General features: G+C 40.5%; 1 protein-coding gene across 1 annotated transcript; it reads left to right on the forward strand.

Moving 5' to 3' along the window:
* Positions 1–1,080: 1,080 nt before the first annotated feature.
* Positions 1,081–20,508, forward strand: aldh4a1 (aldehyde dehydrogenase 4 family, member A1). Its single transcript, XM_056273991.1, has 15 exons — positions 1,081–1,261; positions 2,943–3,036; positions 3,253–3,345; positions 7,195–7,242; positions 7,692–7,847; positions 9,813–9,962; positions 10,135–10,209; positions 10,641–10,828; positions 11,994–12,067; positions 12,671–12,867; positions 13,161–13,208; positions 13,382–13,534; positions 14,973–15,094; positions 15,997–16,115; positions 18,005–20,508. Exons 1-15 carry the CDS (start codon positions 1,221–1,223, stop codon positions 18,115–18,117), a joined length of 1,671 nt encoding a protein of 556 aa, XP_056129966.1. The 5' UTR covers positions 1,081–1,220; the 3' UTR covers positions 18,118–20,508.
* The last annotated feature ends 678 nt before the right edge of the window (positions 20,509–21,186 follow it).

Here is a 21,186-nt window from a genome sequence, read left to right on the forward strand (position 1 = left end):
AGCACCGAGTGCTCGATCCAATACACCACAATAGGAAGCTATTTACGGAGCTACTTTTACATCAACAAATACTGTGCATGTTGTCTATAAATAGATCCATGATAATCCACACTTGGGCTGGGAAATATCGTTTTAGAATCGACATTGCAATATATGCAATGTATGCAATAGTCACACATCAAAGAATGTAATGTAAGGCAAATTACACCCATCAATCAAGTTCGGCTTAAGCTCTTACTGCCTAATAGAATAAGAAAATGTTATCAGTTTATGATTACTTTTGAAGAAAAATATTTCGAGGCAGTTGACATCTGATTTACTGACTTCCCGGACCCCCCCCCCCACCTCCAGTAAGTGACTGATTCTTTGTAAATTGAGCTTTTAAAATTAAAAGCTGCATATAATTGGTTAAATTATTTATTATTTATACTAATTCCTTTCCATTCTTTAGTATCCAAAATACATGTTGCAAAAACATTGCAATGTTACTTTTCAATCGTTTAACCCTAATCCACACCGGCGACATTTAACATTGCAGCCTTACTACATGATTCAGCAAGTCTTGTGAGTCGGTTAATTAAGACACCCCCCCCCCGAAACTGTAAATGGGCGCTTTACCACATGATTCGTCATTCAGATACATGAGTTAATTAAATGAGACAGCCCCCTCCCCCGTAATAGTAAGTGGGCGAAAGAAAAAGATCAGGAAATGAATGAACGAATATAATGGCGGGTGTATCAAAAATAGAGCGTCGTGGTCAGAAAACATAATTCTACCCTCTGATTGGCTGAAGGTGTTTTCTTTAACCTATTGGCCCCTCACAATCCCGCCCCCCACTTGAGGTAAATTCCATTAAAGATACGTGAGAAATGTCGCATTTCGATCGAAACTGGTTATATGCTTCTGCTTTGTACATACAAAAATGCATACAGCAAAATAATTCTGCTATTTAAATGATCTTACAAAACAGAACGGCTCCTTCAACACGCAAAGGAAATACGTCAATAAAACATAACACCCCACCGCCACCCCTCGTTTTCCTAGCTAGATGGTGTGGTCCAGTTTGTACTACCGGCCCATCCTCCCCGAGCTGTCCAATAGAGTCCATGTGTCTTACTAGTTACTGATAAATGCGTTAATTGTTAATATATCTAGCGTTCTCAGCGGTTGCCTTCAAATATTTTGGTGTTGATTTCTCTCAGCAACCATCTGGTGAAATATGCTGCGTATAAGATCGGCTGTCTGTCAGTCGTGGAGGGGGTAGGTACTCTGGCTTCACATGAGCGTACACGAGACTCCTTCGCTTTTGCATTGGCTTCATGACTTAATGTCATTTACAATAGTATTGATTTAGGGATTATTGTTAAGACCGGAGGAAGGTAGTCTACTTCCCCTTACTTGCAGATATACAGCGGTCGTGTTTAAGTGCAATCAGGTTGTCAAATCGGGAGCGCATTGGTGTCATTAACTAATGTGTTATGTAACTAATGTTTAAAGATACCCAATCCATTGGGTGAGCTCATTCAACGTGCGGCAGTACAAAGACGGATTTGCTCCAAGTCCTCTCAACAGCCAATTTATTCATATTTTCATGATGGCAGTACACAATGTCTTGTAATGCAACAGTTCACGGAAGTGATCTTGCGGTATGAGGTGCAATGAAAGTAACAACCGCATGTGGATTCATCAGACAAGTTTATGTAAAAATTATAACGAGAAATGTAAGACTCCAATTAACCCTTTCACTCTTTCTCTGCATGGCTACGGCCATCACACTTGTAAAAACAAAGGTCAAATGACTTGAGTTTCCCAGATGTTTGTCTTCCTCTGTTGGTGACCATGACAGAAAAACACAAGGACAGTGTAGAAAGGCCATAGGCACTGGAATGAAGACCAGATGTATTGAATGTTCATAGATAGTTGAATGTTTTCAGGAAACTTGTTATGGGTGTGCTTGTCTGCCATTTGTCCAGCTGTCTGAACCCAGACCACCCCCTATTGCACCCATGACCTTCAGCTGAGAGAGTGTAGACTGGAGCTGTTAATCATATATGAAAGGTGGGAGGGCACCAGAGGTTTAGTTTAATTTTCAGGTAAGATTAGCCAAAGTAAATATAGGAGATTTACTCAGGATGGCACAATTTAAGCGCTGAAGAAACTGCCTGGCCAGTACATTTTTCAGGGTTCTTTTCAGTGTTTTGAAAGCAAATGTTTACATGATTAATGTAATGTTTACATTATTGAAATTTATCAGATGGGCTTGTAATAAATTGCATTGTCTTGCTCAAGGACACTTCAACAGCACACACATGGTATCAGATGACATTGGATTTGGTGGACACTTGTCCAAAGTACCTAGGGTTGATGCCTTTTTTTGGATGGGCACCACCACCACCAAGTGTTAGTGCCCAGAGCCATGTCCATTATACCACGTATATTATATCAAGTATATTAAAGACTAATTAAATGTAAAAGTAGATTTAAGTGATAATATACACTCTCAAAATTTAACTTTGCTGTATATCACTGCCTTACATGGTACTTTTTGCTAAAAGGTATCATATAATACTGCGGGTGACTAACTGGGCCAAATCACATAGTGAGGCTAGCTCAGCTGTTTACCAAATTACTAGGGCAGCACTTAAAAGATACCAGCTAAAACAGACCACAGGGGCTCCTGTCTATTCATTAAAAGAGTCCAAGCCTCTCCACCTTGACCAAGATTTTCATGACTAGTTAAAATGTTATTGAGGTCAAAGACATCTGCAAATCTGAACTACTGGCACAGACTATAGAGTGAGTGGAGATCAGCTCTGAACAAAAAGAAATGGAAATTCATGGAAGTACATGCTGACTGGCGGCTTTATTATCTTATTAAATGGGTATGGCTTTAGAGTAGCATAAAATGTATGCTTTGTTTTCTGTGTGTTTGTGTTTCAAGATTTAAAACCTTCCCATGTGCGGCTGTTGAAGTAAAGAATGAGCCCATTTTAGGATTCAAGGAGGGCAGCACAGAGAGGAAAGAACTTCTGAAGGTAATACCTGTTATAACACAATTAAAAGTCTCTTAATACTTCATGCAAAACATTAAATACACACCATTCTTGAGAAAAGATGTGTGTCTAGATGGTCATCACATATTTAAACAGCTCTAGCTAGCTAAGTGTTTTGTAAGAGAAGTGTCACCTGTATATGTCTAGATGGTCATCACATATTTAAACAGCTCTAGCTAAGTGTTTTCTATTTCTCAGGCCTTGGGTGATTTAAAGGGGAAGACAGAGGAGATTCCTTGTGTCATTGGAGATGAACAAGTTTGGACCAAAGACATCAGATACCAGTTATCAGTGAGTGAAGTCTGCAGAGCATTTTGTAATCTGAACAAACATAACATGTACAAATATAACCACTACTACTTACTACCACTACTACTACTACTACTAGTTTTGGCTGCTCCTGTTAGGGGTCACCACAGCGGATCATCCGTTTCCATCTCTTCCTGTCCTCTGCATCTTCTCTCTGTCATGCCAGCCACCTGCATGTCCACATCCATAAACCTCCTTTTTGGTCTTTCTCTTTTCCTCTTGCCTGGCAGCTCCATATTCAGCATCCTTCTCCCAATATATCCAGCATCTATCCTCCACATATGTCCAAACCATATCAGTCTTCCCTATCTTGATTTGTCTCCAAACCATCCCACCTGAATTGTCTCTCTAATATACTCGTTCCTAATCCTGTCCTTTGTCACTCCCAATGAAAATCTTAGCATCTTCAACTCTGCCACCTCCAGCTCCGCCTCCTGTCTTTTCATCAGTGCCACTGTCTCCAAACCATACAACATAGCTGGTCTCACTGCCATCTTGTAAACCTTCCCTTTAACTCTTTCTTGCTGGTACCCTTCAGTTGCAAATCACTCCTGACACTCTTCTCCACCCACTCCACCCTGCCTGCACTCTCTTCTTCACCTCTCTTCTGTAATTCCCATTACTTTGAACAGTTGACCCCAAGTATTTAAACTCATACACCTTCATCACCTCTACCGTCCCACTGTCCTCCCTCTCATTAACGCACATGTACTCCATCTTGCGCCTACTGACTCATTCCTCTTCTCTCCAGTGCATACATTCACCTCTCCCAGCTTTCCTCAACCTGCTCCCTACTTTTGCTACAGATCACAATGTCATCTGCGAACATCATAGTCCAAGGAGACTCCAGCCTGATCTCGTCCGTCAACCTATCCATCACCATTGCAAACAAGAAAGCACTCAAAGCCGATCCTTGATGTAATCCCACCTCCACCTTGAACCCATCTGTCATTCCAACCACACACCTCACCACTGTCATACCTCCCTCATACATATCCTGCACCACTCTTACATACTTCTCTGCCACTCCCAACTTCCTCATGCAATACCATACCTCCTCTCTTGGCACCCTGTCATCGCTAATCATCACCTCTCCTCTTAACCCAGCTTCCACTTCTCTTTCCCATATCTTCATGCTGTGGCTGATCATCTTTATACCTCGGTACCAGTATGCTTCTTCTCCACTCCTCAGGCATCCTTTCACTTTCCAAGATTGTGTTAAACAATTTAGTTAAAAACTTCACTGTCATCTCTCCTAAACACCTCCATGCCTCTATAGGTAGTATGTCATCTGGACCACTCTTCATCCTCTTCATAGCTGCGCTCACTTCCTCCTTGCTAATCCACTGCACTTCCAGATTCACTATCCCCACATCATCTAACCTTCTCTCTCTCTCTCTCTCTCATTTTCTTAATTCATCAGTCCTACAAACTACTTCTTCCACCTTCTCAACACACTGTCCTCACTTGTCAGCACATTTCCATCTCTATCCTTCATCACCCTAACCTGCTGTACATCCTTCCTAGCTCGGTCTCTCTATCTAGCCAATCGGTACAAGTCCTTTTCTCCTTTCTTAGTTTCCAGCCTCTCATACAACTCACCATACACCTTTTCCTTTGCCTTCGCCACCACTCTTGCTTTATGCCGCATCTCCTTGTACTTCTGTCTATTTTCTTCATCTCTATGACTATCCCACTTCTTCTTTGCCAAACTCTTCCTCTGTATACTTTGCTGTACTTCATCAGACCACCACCAAGTCTTCCTTCCTCTGTCCTGATGACACACCAAGTACCTTCCTAGCTATCTCCCTCACTATTTCTGCAGTAGTTGCCCAGCTATCTGGCAAGTTTTCACTACCACCCAGTGCCTGTCTTACTTCTCCCTGAACTCCACACAACAGTCTTCCTTCTTCAACTTCCACCATTTGATCCTTGGCTCTGCCTTCACTCTCTTCCTCTTCTTGATCTCCAAAGTCATCCTACAGACCACCATCCGATGCTGCCTCGCTACATTCTCCCCTGTCACCACCTTGCAGCCTCCAATCCCTTTCAGATCATACCTGTAGGAGGTGTGATCTAAAAGGGATTGGAGACAGCAATAACTTTATCTTATATTGTATAAGATTATATCTTATATAACATAAGATATAGTCCACCTGTGTGCATCTTCCTCCACTCTTACACATCACCCTGTGTTCCTCCCTCTTCTTGAAATATGTAGTCACCACAGCCATTTCCATCCTTTTCACAAAATCAACCATCATCTGTCCTTCCACATTCCTTTCCTTGACACCATACCTGCTCATCACCTCCTCATCATCTCTGTTCCCTTCATCAACATGCCCATTGAAGTCTGCTCCAGTCACCACTCTCTCTTCCTTGGTTACACTCTCCACCACTTCATCTAACTCACTCCAGAATTCTTCTTTCTCTTCCATCTCACACCCAACTTGCGGGGCATTTCCAGCCCCATACTCATCACTCTGTCATTTCTAAATGCATTCTTGGATTTGTTTGTCCTTACTCGCTTGTATTTCAAACTACTGGCATCCTTTTCCTTTTTGTAGTTACTGTCATAGACTGCAAAAACTGGTAAATGGTCACCAATGTTATTTATCAATAGCCCACTCTCTGTATTGTCTTCCATAACATTTGTGAATATATTATCTGTAAGCGTGGCACAGTATGACAATTCTGCTAGGTGTAGGGATTTTGGATATAAGCTCATGCTGTATATTGCATTTATGTTTATTTGGGTTTAACAGATCTGTACTGAAGTCCCTACAAATGAACATAGCCTTTTGAATTGTTTTAGCAAACATTTCTTCCATCCAATCCTTGAATATTTCAATATTAGATCCCGGTGCTCTATATATACGCCTCACAATTACATTTTTCTTTTTCCCAGATTTCTATTGTAATGCATTGTAGCACATCATCAACCACTGTTGTCTTACTTTCTACCACCTTAGAATTGAAGCTTTTATCCATGTACAATGCCACACCTTCTCCATTCTTGTTTTTCCTGTTCATATAAGTAAACTTGTATCTGTTGAACTCGAAGTCCATGCCCTTCCGTCAAGTCTCTTGATATAGCTATTATATTGAATGGTTTCTTGAATTGGCTTAAACATTCTTTGAAGTTTTGGAAGTTTAGCATATAGGCTACTGCTGTGAAAGTGGATGATTTATATTTTGTGATCAGACTTAACTTTCATGTTAAACTGATCATCTGTGTAATAACAGCAGTTGTAGTTTATATTATTGAAGAAATTATTTTCCGGATCGATATCATTTTCCATATCTTGTGATTAATGCTCAGTATATTCAAAAGTTTTCAATCCCAATTTATCATATTCTGTAATCCTTGTTGTTTGCTGTTCATCATTATCTCCAGACAGAGATTAATGACCTCTTTCAGACCCTGTCATGGTTGTATGTTGTGTATTTATTTAGTCACTCTTTAAGTTCTTTCATTACCTTGTGTTGTTCTCCATGTCTCTGATGAGCAGCACTTCAGCCTCTTCAGAGACCTATGTGCTGAATGCAACAACTGTAATTTTTTTCCCGTAAATTTCTCTTGGCTGTTTTGGCCTTTATCTGACAGAACCGTAAAAAGTGAGGGCACAAAGTCTGGAGAGAGCATGACATACAGCAGAGCTCTTTAAAACTAAGGATGGATCTTTTACACCTGAGTCCACTTATAACTGTTTTAGCCACTAGGACGCCCATTTGCTAGTTTGGCTATCATTACCCTCTTGATAGCATTCATAAGCCACCTTTGCAAACTTATAGCTTTTATTGACTTGTGCTTTCTTTTTCTATTCAAAGCCCTTCAATCATTCGCATAAAGTGGCCAAGTTCTGCTATGCTGATAAGGTAATTTATTTTGTTGTTGTTGTTTTTTATTAAGAAGTATATTTCTGTTGTCTTGGTTGCTAAATTAGGTGATATTTGAAAGAAAAAACAAATTGCATTCTTCACAAAAGCTTCTCAGTCCTCGATATTCTCATGAAAACTCCAAAATATTATTCTAACGAAGTAATCAAGCAGTACTCCTTCATTTCCTACACTGTATTCAACACTGAATTTTTAAAGGCTTAGTAAACCAAGACACTGTTTTTAATTCGTAAGAAACCTTAATAAGAGAAAAAATAAATTCCTACACTGGAGCATAAAAAAACTATCATAGCTTGTTTAGAAAGCTGAATTTTGATTTAGTAGAGTCATTGGCAGGCATTTTATATTGTTTTCATTGATGTTGGTGTGTATACCCTTTTAAGTGATGTTTTTTTTTTTCTTCCTTTTTTCCAATGTCTAAAATATAGGAGTTGCTCAACAAAGCCATCTTGGCATCTGTAGCGGCTCGGAGAGAATGGGACTTGAAGCCTGTCCAGGACAGAGCCCAGATCCTCTTCAAGGCAGCCGACGTTATCAGCGGACCAAAGAGAGCTGAGATCCTAGCCAAGACCATGATCGGACAGGTAAAGTTATACTCTTTGGTTTTAGTGGCCTTAACCTGAATATTTGAGAAGTAGGCCTTTTAAATGAGAGTCTATGGTCCAAATTGATCAACCAGCAGGGACAATATGTTTGCAGGTGAAGTGAGTGATTATTATCCCTTCTTCAGTATCTTCCTCTGCCACTACTGTGAGCAAAAATATGTTCCCAGTCAATATGCCTTGTTAAAGCTACAATCCTGAATATATATACTACATAGTCATACTTTTAATAGCTGATGTGCCTAGATGAAATCTAATCCGTGAATATCCAAGTCATTTACGCTTTTTTAGTTGTTCATTTTTATCATTAATGTTGTGTAGGGCTTTCCCAGGAAAAAAATAGTAGAGTCTACTCAGTAGAGTTGAGACCTCCACCAGGTGTATCTCCCCTTCAGCGAAAACCAGTTAGCACTCAGTTGTGCTATAAAACAGGTTTTTCAAAGGTTTTGAATCACCGCAACCATGAGAGATCTTTGATCATACAGTCATAACTGTGCACAAAAATTATTAGGCTGACAGGCCCAGTACTATGCCAGATTAGCAGCGGCATACACACACGTGGGCAGAAAAAAGTTTTTCCTGCTATTGTAAGACTTTTATGCAGCACCTAAATCGACTGAATGGGAAATATGGGGGGTGGGTGGGGGGGGAGTATTTAATATGCAGCGCTCAAGCTAAAAAAAAAACCTAATAAAAATGTTTTGCCTGTCAGACTGTGGATGTACAGCATCCTAGGTAAACCCTCACACAAGAGACCAAGTCTAATATGAACTTGCACTTTCCAGAAAGAAAAGGTTTGCTATGCGACCATTTTAGTCTAACCCTGTCTTTATTTTCATAATATAATAAAGCTTTGTAAACTTTACACTCACACATGTGCGACTCACATCTACGGTTGGCTCAGATCGGGCAGCGAAAAGAATATACAACACTTCCTGGTTGGACTGCAACCTAGATGAATTTGTTCCTTTATAACTTTTGCATTTTTTGGATTATCAAAATTCCCTTAATAACATTTGATCATGTCGCTGCCCAATCTGAGTCAACTGTAGATGTGAGTCACGCATGCGTACAGTTGACTGAGATCACAGCGACAGATAGCAGCGTTGGTTGAGCGAGCTAGAGAGTGAATGAAAAGAGGGAGGAGTGGGAGTGAGAACAAACATTTTTCAAAGGTTTTTTTTAATCACCACAATCCAGAGAGGTTCTTCATCATACAGTCATAACTGTGGACAAAAATTTGTAGGCTGATGGGGCCAGCTGTGGACAGATATATCTAGTATATCTTCGTCCCAGCCAAATGCGTAAAAAAATAAAGCAGGCAGTGGCGATTATGAAGATGAAGCAAAGCTAGTGTAACTAACAAGTAGTTATGTCAGACCAAGCTTGTAGAAGTGTCTTTATGCATGCTCAATAATCCAGGGAAGAAAATCACAGAAAGTTGAATCAGTTCATCTTGGACACAACGTTAATTGACAGAAATGTTTCATCACTCATTTAAGTGACCTCTTGAGTCTCAACTGACTGCTGGTATCTCCACCCTTATAAACAATACAATGGCGTAACGACCGAAACCAAAGTTTCATAAGCAAATTGCTGTGGCTAGTTTATGGTCATGCCATGCCTGTGCATGTTCCATACAAGGATTTGAGAGGGATTTCAAAAGGGGAAAAATAAAGAAATTTTGGAAAGTAATCACTTTCCATTGCCTTGTCAGTTGAGTCAAACAACAACCAAAAGATATCGAATGCAACGTAATACAATGTGAATACTATATGGAGTAAATCGGATTTTTTTGGGATTATATAAAAAAAACTCAGCTATTCTGTAATCTCTTGTTGCCTCGGTGTTAAATTGGCAGAAATTTGTGTTAGGAGTCTTTTGTCCATCATGTTTTTGAAATAACGTTTTCTCTTTCTCGTATCTTTTATTTTCCTTTTCTTTCAGGGTAAAACTGTGATCCAGGCTGAGATTGATGCAGCTGCAGAGCTGATTGACTTCTTTAGGTTCAACGCCAAACATGCCATTGAACTGGAGGAGCAGCAGCCACTAGACAGCGATGGCAGCACCAACACTATGCTCTACCGGGGCCTCGAGGTGAGATCATCTCACCTTTAGCACATGGCAAAGAATATGCTTTAACATAATAGGTCAATTTTAAAGATGTTAGGTTGGTTTATTGTTTTTTTTCAAGTGGATATATAACTTTTGGAGAAAAACAAAAACAAATGTCGCTAACATTATCTACTCATATATCTTTTCCATTCAGGGTTTTGTGGCAGCTGTCGCCCCTTTTAACTTCACTGCTATAGGTGGAAATCTGGCTGGTACTCCAGCTCTGATGGTAAGCATATACATGCATTGATATTGATATTGTGTCTTTATTGATTGCATACAAAATAAATTGAGGCGCTTTTGTGTGTTGGGTTGTACTTCCTCTTGCATAGTCTATGTCTCTGTTTTCACAAACTCCATAATTTCAACTAGCCAACTCTACTTTGTCCACTGCACATCTCCCTCTCGTGACTGAAGTTTATTTCAGGAATCAACTGTTTTTTTCTTGTAACAATTTTATTATTTTGTTACCTATAATACCTTTTATAAAAGTCACACTTGTATTGGCAGCTCATCTCTATTCTTTCTATGGGCTAACTTCCCAAGTGTGTGTTAAATCTTAGCTAAAGTGTGTCTTAACTTAGCCAGATTTGCACTGCATTTTCTGTCCAATTAGGTTTTCTCTTTTTACATTTCCGGTGCCTCTTCTTCTGTTTTTAGGGTAATGTAGTACTGTGGAAGCCTAGTGACACAGCCATGTCTGCGAGCTATGCTGTTTATAAAATCCTACGGGAATGTGGCCTGCCCCCTAACATCATCCAGTTTGTTCCAGCTGATGGACCAGTGTTCGGAGACACCATCACCTCCTCTGAGCACCTAGCGGGCATCAATTTCACCGGCAGTGTCCCGTATGGTTTTTTTTCCTTTTTAAAAGTTTTGTTGCAAATTGAGAGTTGCACCATAAAAAAACTGACAAAACAAGAAGAGTGCACTCAGTAGACTGCAGATCCCCGCCAGGTGTATCTCCCCTTCTCCGGTGCTTGGACTTCGTGACAAACCACCCCTTTTTTCACCTACTGGAGAAGGGAAATACGGAGCCACTGCCTGTGTATTGGGCAGCACGGTGGCGCAGTGGTTAGCGCGGTTGCCCCACAGCAAGAGGGTCCTGGGTTTGAGCCCCGGGGTAATCCAACCTTGGTGGGTCATCCCAGGTCGTCCTGTGTGTGGAGTTTGCATGTTCTCCCGGTGTCTGCGTGGGTTTCCTCCAGGCGCTCCGGTTTCCTCCCACAGTCAAAAGACATGTAAGTCAGGTGAATTGGCTGTACTAAATTGTCCCTAGGAATGAATGGGTGTGCGTTTGTGTTAGTGCATGTGCATTTGTGCATATGTGTGTGTGTGTGTGTGTGTGTGTGTGTGTGTGTGTGTGTGTGTGTGTGTGTGTGTGTGTGTGTGTGTGAGAGAGAGAGAGTGTCGGCCCTGTGATGGCCCAGCGGCCTGTCCAGGGTTTCTCCCCGCCTGCCGCCCAATGACTGCTGGAATAGGCTCCAGCATCACTGCAACCCTGAGAGCAGGATACGCGGTTAAGATAATGGATGGATGGATGGATGGATGCCTGTGTATTTTCCCTTCTCCAGTGCTCGGACTTATGCGAAAAACCAGCTGAGGAGTTAGCACTCAACTGTGGTATGAAACAGGATTTTCAAAGGTTTTGATTGCCACAACCATGAGAGGTCTATGATCATCAGAATCAGAATACTTTATTTATTCCCAAGGGGAAATTGAGTATGATCATAGAGTCATAACTGTAACTGCACATAAATTTTAGGCTGATAGGCCCAGTAATTAGCTGCAGACAGAACTCTGTCAATAAACGTTGTATCCAAATGAACTGATTCAACTTGTTTGACACCCAGTTTTAAGTTTATAGGTTTTGCAAAATGCATTGTTGCTTTACTTACACTTTTTGCATCTAACCAAATTTTACACTCCCCCATTATAATGCAGGCAGAGTCTTGTGTCATTCACATTCTGTCATATAAGTGCTCTCATTTTCTTATCTTTTCTTTTCTCCAGGACCTTTAAGCGTCTATGGAAACAGGTAGCCCAGAATCTGGATATCTACAGGAATTTCCCCAGGGTAGGAGGAGGTGGGCAACACCGACATCCTCAAGATATGCTACTCCTATTTCATGTACAGAAAACAGGGCAGGAGAGATGTCGAAAAATATCCTTTATAAAGGAAAAATTATACCCTGCTAACTAGTTCTAGGTCCCATCAGGCTTTGCAAGATTTATACGTCTGATGCTGCTGTTTCCAGTAGGTGTCGCCGTACTGTTGCCAGACAATGAAAAAGAAGTCCCACATTGGGTTGAAACATTATACCATACAAGCATGCAAGGAATTAGATTCATTGTGTTGGTATGAGTCGTCCATTGTGAGGCCATAAGTACCGCTCATATCTTTTGTTAATTGCTAAGATGCATTGGTTTTTGTTTTTTTTGCCCTAAGAACAGCCAGTGCATGTTACACAGAACATGAAGAATAGAGTCTAAAACACAGCACACTTAAACACCGCACAGCACTCAGATACAACACAAAGGAACAGGTAGATCCGCATATTAAACCCCATAACATTCATACTCATGTTGGGTACAGTTTTTGCCCTGCATTTGTAGTAATGTTCCATCTGGGATGTTTTCATTCATGCTGTTTTTGTTTCCCGATAAACATGTCTTCTGCTGTTTTTCAGAATGCGGTGGGAAGAACTTCCACTTTGTTCACAAGTCTGCGGACGTTCACAGTGTGGTGACCGGTACCATTCGCTCAGCATTTGAGTACGGAGGACAGAAGTGCTCAGCCTGCTCCAGGATGTATGTACCAGACACCATGTGGCCCGAGATCAAGCAAGGGCTCTTGGCCATCCACAAACAGATCAAACTGGGAGATGTAAGTTGAGAACTTGTTGCATCTGAGCTGCCGATTTGTCGGTGTATGAACACAGTATGTTGTGGTACTGTTTAGTAGGAGAAGTGTTGTAACTGAAAATGATGTCAATTATTTTAAGAGTGATTTAAGAATGATCTCCCTTACCTTCAAAATGGATGCTTGAGGTGGATCGATCGGAAAAACAATGTTGATGTTCTCATCATAATAATAATGAGGGATGACATATTTCTGTCAGGGTGTATATTTTACTTGGTTATCTTGATATGTTGTTCTCCTCCTCTCTGTTTTCTCAGCCCGTGGAAGACTTAAGCACTTTTTTGTCAGCTGTGATAGATGACAAGGTACAGTGCATTATTTATAGATGACAGATCTATGTCATGATCTTTCTTGACCGTGAAAAAGTTTGTTGATTAATTTTCCGAAAAGTGGCAGTGAATATATTTTAGCTATTGTGTGATATTTGGCAAATAGAAAAGGATTTGACTGAATGTAAACCTGTCCTTTACCCCTATAGTCTTTTGCACGAATTAAGAAATGGCTGGATCATGCCAAGTCCTCCCCTAACTTGACCATCATCGCTGGGGGAAACTATGATGACAAGAAAGGCTACTTTGTTGAGCCCACCATCATTGAGACAAAAGACCCACAGGCTACTATCATGAATGAGGTAGAGTCACTGTTTAAGTTGGAATTTTTTGGGGTGCAGTTGGGGGTCACAGTAATTTCTGGTACCTGTCCTGTATGAAAGGGTCTCATCTCCATACTTTTACGATATATGGAAACATCTCCACTGTGTTGTATGTGCTGCTTTATATATCGTAGCACTTTTACGTTAGCGTAAAAAAGTTATACCATGGCCATGCTAATCGCGCTAGCTTGTCTGTGTGATTTCCAATGTTAACTTAGCATTCATGCTAATCGCTAGTTAACTGTAATAGCTAATGATGACTTAGTGTTGAGAACAAGAGGGAAACACATTATAATTGCGAATTTTTATTTTTGTATTTCAGTTTCACAGTGCTTCTGACAGTAAACATCTTAAATTTACCTGCTGCCTCCGGGATGTTTATTAAGGAACCTGTTTAGATATCTGCCAAGCTAGCAATCATGTCTACGTAAGGGCAAAATAGTGTAGCGAATTCAGGGGACAACGCAACCACAGGAACTGCCGCGGCCGGGAAGTGAACCCGTATCGCCCGCACCATAGGAGACATCGCTAACCGCTCGACTAAAGGGTCAGACCTGCCAGCCAGTGGCCAGCGTGTCTACTTATCCATGCACGTTACAATAGTTTAGATGTGGTTTATTTGTTATATTCTGTCATAGGAATGTTTCACCATGTCTTTTTTGTTGTTTTTTTTTTTCTTCATGTCCGAGTCTTTACATATTTATGGCAGCATGTGAAGTGTTGCACCAAAGGGAAGCCACAGATATGAAAGTTAATTCAATTCCAATGGCCTTGTTCCCTCTGAGAATCTGGTCAAATGCTTGGATGACCAAAATAAGCTCTTGAAATGAGGCTTGTAACATTTTTTCATCGGTGTTTGGTTAACTAACCTGACTTAATCCCCATTTCACGCTTTGAATCACCAGCTGAGAACAAAGCCAGTTTGTGTCATGCAAGTGATTCCCATTTTACTGGTAAATGCAAAATGTCAGTTTTGGCTTTTACAAAACCGAAAATGGAAATTTAAAATGTATCTATTTGTAGTGTCTCAAAGGAATTTTATCTATTTGAACTCACAGAATGCAAATATTTGCAGTTCAGTGGACAGTGGATCTTATAAACGCAAGGCACACACACACACACACACACACACACACACACATAGATAAGAAACAGACTCAATAGTCCTTCCTCTGGTTGTGTAAATTTGCAATTGTGAATGGCAATGGAAAGAAGAACTGGAGTTGGTCCCTGGGTGCTTCAGCTGCCCACTGCTCCTATACAATAGGATGGGTTAAATGCAGAGAACAAATTCATTGTAAGAATACAATTCACTGTAAGAATACAATGACAAATAAGGTGGGTTTCATTCATTTCATTTGGCTTGAGAAATTGTGAGTCACATTTGTGACTTGGTACATTATTTGTTTTTCTCTAGGAAATCTTCGGGCCTGTTCTGACAGTCTATGTTTACCCAGAGAAGAACTACAAAGAAGTACTACAGCTGATAGACAACACATCTCCCTATGCCCTGACTGGAGCAGTGTTTGCCCAAGACAAGTAAGTCATGTACCCAACAACGGCGTAGGCAGAAGTCAGTGTGGGTGGGCTCAGAGAAAATAAGGTGGGCCGAGCCTGACCAAGACCAATCATACTTAATAGGTTCTGAAATGAATATGTTAACCAAAATAGGCCATTACAACTATACTTGATTGAATGGGCCACAGTTTAATCATACAAGGCTTATACATCCATCCATCCATCCGTTATCCAAACCGCTTATCCTGCTCTCAGGGTCGCGGGGATGCTGGCGCCTATCCCAGCAGTCATTGGGCAGCAGGCAGGGAGACACCCTTGACAGGCGGGCTCCAAGACAAACATTAACAGCATCGCGTAGCATGGCACAAAGGACACACACACACACACACACACACACACACACACACACACACACACACACACACACACAGCTGACAGTCGCAACAGCATCATTAATCAACAATAGAGATAAAGGTACACCGGCAACCAGCATGCTCAGTAAAGTTAATAGATGACATTTGAATGTAGCCTGGCATGGCAGCCACGTAAACCACAGGCAGCACACACACACTCACACACAGGAGAGACTGAACCAGGTGAAGTGAAGATAGCTTTACTTGAGTTGACGACAACTACACTCATTACATTACTGTAAGTGCAATAAAAGCTTCACACACCCCCAAAGCAAATTCTCCGATGTAATGTTAATGCGTGAACTTGACAGCAACAACACACAAATTAGGAAATGTTACACTTCAGAACGTATTGTATTCATAACACAAGGTCTAGGCTGGGTCCAGATTGACTTGCCATTTGATCCTGATGTAGACCAAAGTCCGGAATTTGAGAAGTCCTGCTTTAACATTATCAAAGAAACTGAGAAAACTTTGCATAAATCATGACCAATAATTTACCTGTTCCAGGAGTGTTGTTGATGAGGCTGCTAAGGCCCTGAGAAACGCTGCAGGGAATTACTATGTCAATGACAAGTCCACCGGCTCCATTGTCGCTCAGCAACCATTTGGCGGCGCCAGGGCCTCAGGTAAGAATGCTTGCTTGCTCTCAGACTAATGCTATATTTATGGATGTACATTGGTGCATTTGCGTTTGTGTGTGATTAATTTACACTAATGTCTGTGTTGATGTTTGCCTATAAACTTGAACTTAACTTTTGGCAGCAATGATATGTTTACAAAACTGAGTTACACAACACAGTAACAGGTGAAGAAATCAGCAAACAGATATACAGAAGGTAAACAAAAGACCAGAATAGAGTGGAGAAAACCATCAGTATGCATCCAATTTTTATTTTATGTCGTTTGATCTTTTGTCCTGTTTTGTGTCTGCGTGTATATTGTATCAGCCCCTTTTTGTGTCTGCTATTGTTTTGTATGACATGTTAGCAGAGATCCCTCCCCACTCAGCCAGTCTGTGCTGACAAAAATCTCCAAAATCTCGACATGCTGTTGAGATTTTGGAGGTGTGCACACTGTAAGGCTTTGTGTCACCTAGGAACACCTTTTCATCACTGTGCACTGGCATCTATATATACCTGTGCATTAGCATTTCCCAACCTTGACAAGGGAAGCATGCATTTTGCAACCTGTCATTACAAATGTCTACTTTTTTTTTCTCCTCAGAATTGTATCTTGAGATTATTGAATTTCTTTAACTGTATCCATGCTGGAGTGGTAGATCATGCAGCTAAAAATAACTGATATGGAGCTTTGAAATCAACATTCACTGCTGTTGACATTGCATGCACTTGCAAGATTTCAATCAATGTGTTTACATGCAATTAAAAATTTTGATTTTAGGGGCACCCGGGTAGCGTAGTGGTCTATTCCGTTGCCTTCCAACATGGGGCTCGCCCGGTTGAATCCCTGTGTAGCCTCCAGCTTGGTCGGGTGTCCCTACAGACACAATTGGCCGTGTCTGCGGGTGGGAAGCCGTATGTGGGTATGTGTCCTGGTCGCTGCACTAGCACCGCCTCTGGTTGGTCGGGGTGCCTGTTCAGGGGGCAGGAGGAACTAGGGGGAATGGCGTGAACCTCCCACATGCTACGTCTCCCTGGCAAAACTCCTCACTGTCTGGTGAAAAGAAGCAGCTGGCGACTCCACATGTATTGGAAGAGGCATGTGGTAGTCTGCAGCCCTTCCTGGATCGGCAGAGTGGGTGGAGCAGCGACTGGGACGGCTTGGAAAATAGGGTAATTGGCCAAGTACAATTGGGGAGAAAGGGGGGAAAAATAATAATTAAATTTTAATCAGATAAAAGCAATAATTTGATGACGGCAACTGCCATGTAAACACCTCAATCAGACTATCATAATCAAGTTATTCTCAATCAATGCAAGTATAATTTGATTAATGGAGCTAGATTTTCTGTCAATCATTCAATTTACTGTGCTTTGCACACCAAAATTCTTATGGAGAATTGGTTGTGTGCATGCACCATTACGTTAGCGATTCACCATCTGACCCCGAAACGATAGATGAAAGAGCACATCGTGAACAACAGTCAATAGCCACATTCCTGGAGCGAGACTGAAACCACATTCATGCACCATAAAAAGAAAGCGCTTGATATCTTAAAGTTTACGGATGGGTTGAAAAACAGAAACGGAGGTACTTTCCGAAAAGTCCGAAACACAATATTGAAAGGGGGGCCGCACATGATGTAATACTGCTCCATAATTCAACTATCAAGCAAATCCTGTAAACTCCGATATTGAAGAGATTGCATTGTTGCAAACACATCAATTACACTATGAACTCAATTCACTTATTCACCTTAATCAGATTATTGACTGCATGTAAACATAGTCAGTGAAAGTGTTCAGCAGAATTGCATCTTTTATATGGCATTCAGTCTGTTGTTCCAAATGATCAGCATGTCAACAACTAAATTATTGACCTTCTCTCTACCAAGGAACCAATGACAAACCCGGCGGGCAACACTATGTTCTGAGATGGACGTCACCACAGGTAGTCAAGCAGACACACGTCCCGCTCAAAGAATGGAAGTACCCCTACATGGGATGAGGAGGAATGACTGTACTGTAGACCTGTCCAAGCCCAGGCTTCTCCCTTTATAAGATCTCTTTCCAGCTGAAGAGGCGGGGATGAAATTAAGACAGATCATCATCTTATTTTCATCCAAGTGTGGTCATGCCCTCCCCCTGCAAACACAAACACACACACACACACACACACACACATTCACACAAACATACATACTGATACACATTTACTCTAAAATATGCTTGCACTGAACCTAGACATGAATAAGAATGTGATTTTTCTGAAATGAAAAGGTGGTCCCGCAGCGCCTCCTAGTGGCTCTGGCAGGCTTAGTGGTTTGTCACACTGACTGAGGGTAGGAGGGTGTGTGGTGCTACAGTCTGGCCTCCATGGCCCCACACAGTATCCAAAGTGGCTTACAACTCAGTGTATTTAGTTTTATGGTGTTTTCACACCTACGAAAGTCCTGGAGAATAGTTGCTGCTGTTTCCCCACTAATGCTAACCTTTTGAGAAATCAAAGAAGAGTGCCACACTTAAGTGGACTTTTCATCCTAACATGCCGGTTTGATCAAGTCAGGTCAAGTTAATTTTATTTGCATAGCCCAATATCACAATTTACAAATTTGCCTCAAGGTCACAGTTAGTTTCCAGCGTCTAAAACAAATTGTTACATTATGATGTTAGTACTGCGTTAAATTTCAGGTTGTTGTTTTGTTTTGTTTTTTTGTTTGTTTTTGTTTTAAGAAAACAAACAATCTGCTAATGGGATAGGGTTATATTGCTGGTTTTCTAACACGTCACATTGTTTCGGAAATGTCTTGATGGTTGTGGACTTGTCAGAGTCAGAATTCAAGTCACGGTCTTTATTTTTGTTACTTATTTGGTTTGTTGGTTGTTTGTGTTTTTTGCTTCTTCTGAGTAAGTTTCCATATGGAGAGAAATTGACTTGGTGGCTTTCTTACATTGAGCACAGAAGACAAGCTAACTAACATGTATATCCAAGTGGGAAAGATAATAAATGGGAAAATGGTACATGCTAAACTAGATAAAAAAAGTCAGTAGGTGTCAATATAAACCAGATATTTTAGAAGTGCCCGTTTGGTTTCAGATATTGATGCTTGTGTCTGGAAAATGCCTGAAATAAGGTGAAGCTCCTTTGAATGCAAAATGATCTCATCCCTTTGGTAGAAATATTTGTGTAAAGACACTAGAGTGAATATGAAACTTGTTTCTGGCAGTTTTTGCAATGTGCTACACAATGGGTGTTACTATCATTGAGAACACACAATTATTTTAGTATCAAAGTTAAAAACATTAAAGTCTCATTCAATCATTAGCAAAAAGGAGAAATGTAATTTAGCTTGTGATTCTCTCATTATCATAAAAGTTTGTTTGGAGGAGAGGAATCTCATTTCAAAATGAGTCTTATGTCCTGACTAGCTTGGTGGTTGTATCGGTGAAGCATCTCATCCACGTAAACTTTCTTCTCTGGCAAAATGATGCTTGTATTACACTGGACAGCTTGACTGACATGCATCCTCTTTCTAATAGCATTAGCAAATAATGCTTATTTTTTGTTTTAAACTTCCTTGGAGTGTTAGATGGGAAAGGCTACACTTACGTAATTCTGTGTCATACATATATCCCACCCATCTAATACTACATGCAAATTTACAAACGAGAACAAAAAATGATTTGCAGTGCTAATGTGGTCTAGGCTGATCTGTCAGGGGAATGGTTTAGGCGTAACACAGGAAGTGCCCGAGCCATAAACTAACAAACACTGTATTTCCCATGTGATCCATGTTTTTATTCATTAGCATCAGGATACATGGCTCACTGTCTGTTTTTAAAATATTTCTGTCTGTGAAATATTTCAACGCACCATTTTCACTGGTTAAGTGCTATGTGGATCCACAGTGTGTGGATCCACAGTTTGTGGCTTGGGCCATTTCAATTGGGACTGTATGATGGGCTGTTTTTATGAAGTTGGAAAAAAAGAGCAGAAGGAGCTAATATGGTATTTTCTTAAAATAATTTTCTATTTTAAATCTCCTGTCTTATTAAAACATGCAGCTGATTTACTAACTTCATAATGTGCCTGTTTTGATGATAAACTATGAATTTAGTTTGGTAATGCATTTTTGACAATATTAAATTATTATCGCCACCATTTGTTTATGATGTGTATGAGCTTATTTTATGCCTTGTTAAAATCACTGATGGTTTCTTTATTTTATTTTTATTTTGAAAAAGCATTCATTTCACATCACGTCATTGCGAGGAGACTCAGGTAGTATCACGTACATTCAAAACAAAAAGTTTTACAGCATGTTTGGTAATCATTTAACTGCCTGGCTCTTCCACGGGTTTTCTTTTATAACCTTAAGTTTAATTGTTTACATTTGAACATGGAAATCTTTCACCTTGGATATTACAAGGGGTTGAAGGGGGGGAAAAGAAAGAATAAAGAGCAAGCTGTTAGATGTAATAAAATAATATAAGTTACATTACATTCTCACTCATTTATTCTAACAAATCAGCTAAAATCTGATTTTATAGGCTTAATGTATTCAGTCCACTTGGTCCAGACCCAATAAAATCTTTCTTTTTGGACTTTAAGGGAAAGTTACAACCTTTCCATAATGTATATGTCATACATTATTTCTATCCATTCGTCAATGGTGGGTGGCTCTGGTTTTAGCCACTTCCTCGTGCCAGCCTTTTTGCTTGCTGCCACAAGTATTTGCAACAGTTTCTTATCATTGGTATTCCACCCTTAAAATGAGATGTCATCCATGTATACAGTATCACATCTAAAAGGAATGTTGACTCCAAATACATTATTAATATGTTTATGGATTTCCTGCCAATAAGGTACAATAACTGGCAATTCCAAAAAAATATGGGAATGATTGGTGTCATTTGTCCCACATAGCTTCCAACATATTTCACCGCTTCCCAGATGTCGTTTTTGCAGGGGCATAACAAAAAACCTTACAACATTTTCCCAACAAAATTCCCGCTATGTAGTTGATCTAGCTGAATTCCACTGTGCTTGACACAGTCTTCTCCAGCTCTCTTCTGA

The sequence above is a fragment of the Lampris incognitus genome, chromosome 2, assembly GCF_029633865.1.
Source record: "Lampris incognitus isolate fLamInc1 chromosome 2, fLamInc1.hap2, whole genome shotgun sequence".
Lineage (NCBI taxonomy): Eukaryota > Metazoa > Chordata > Actinopteri > Lampriformes > Lampridae > Lampris > Lampris incognitus.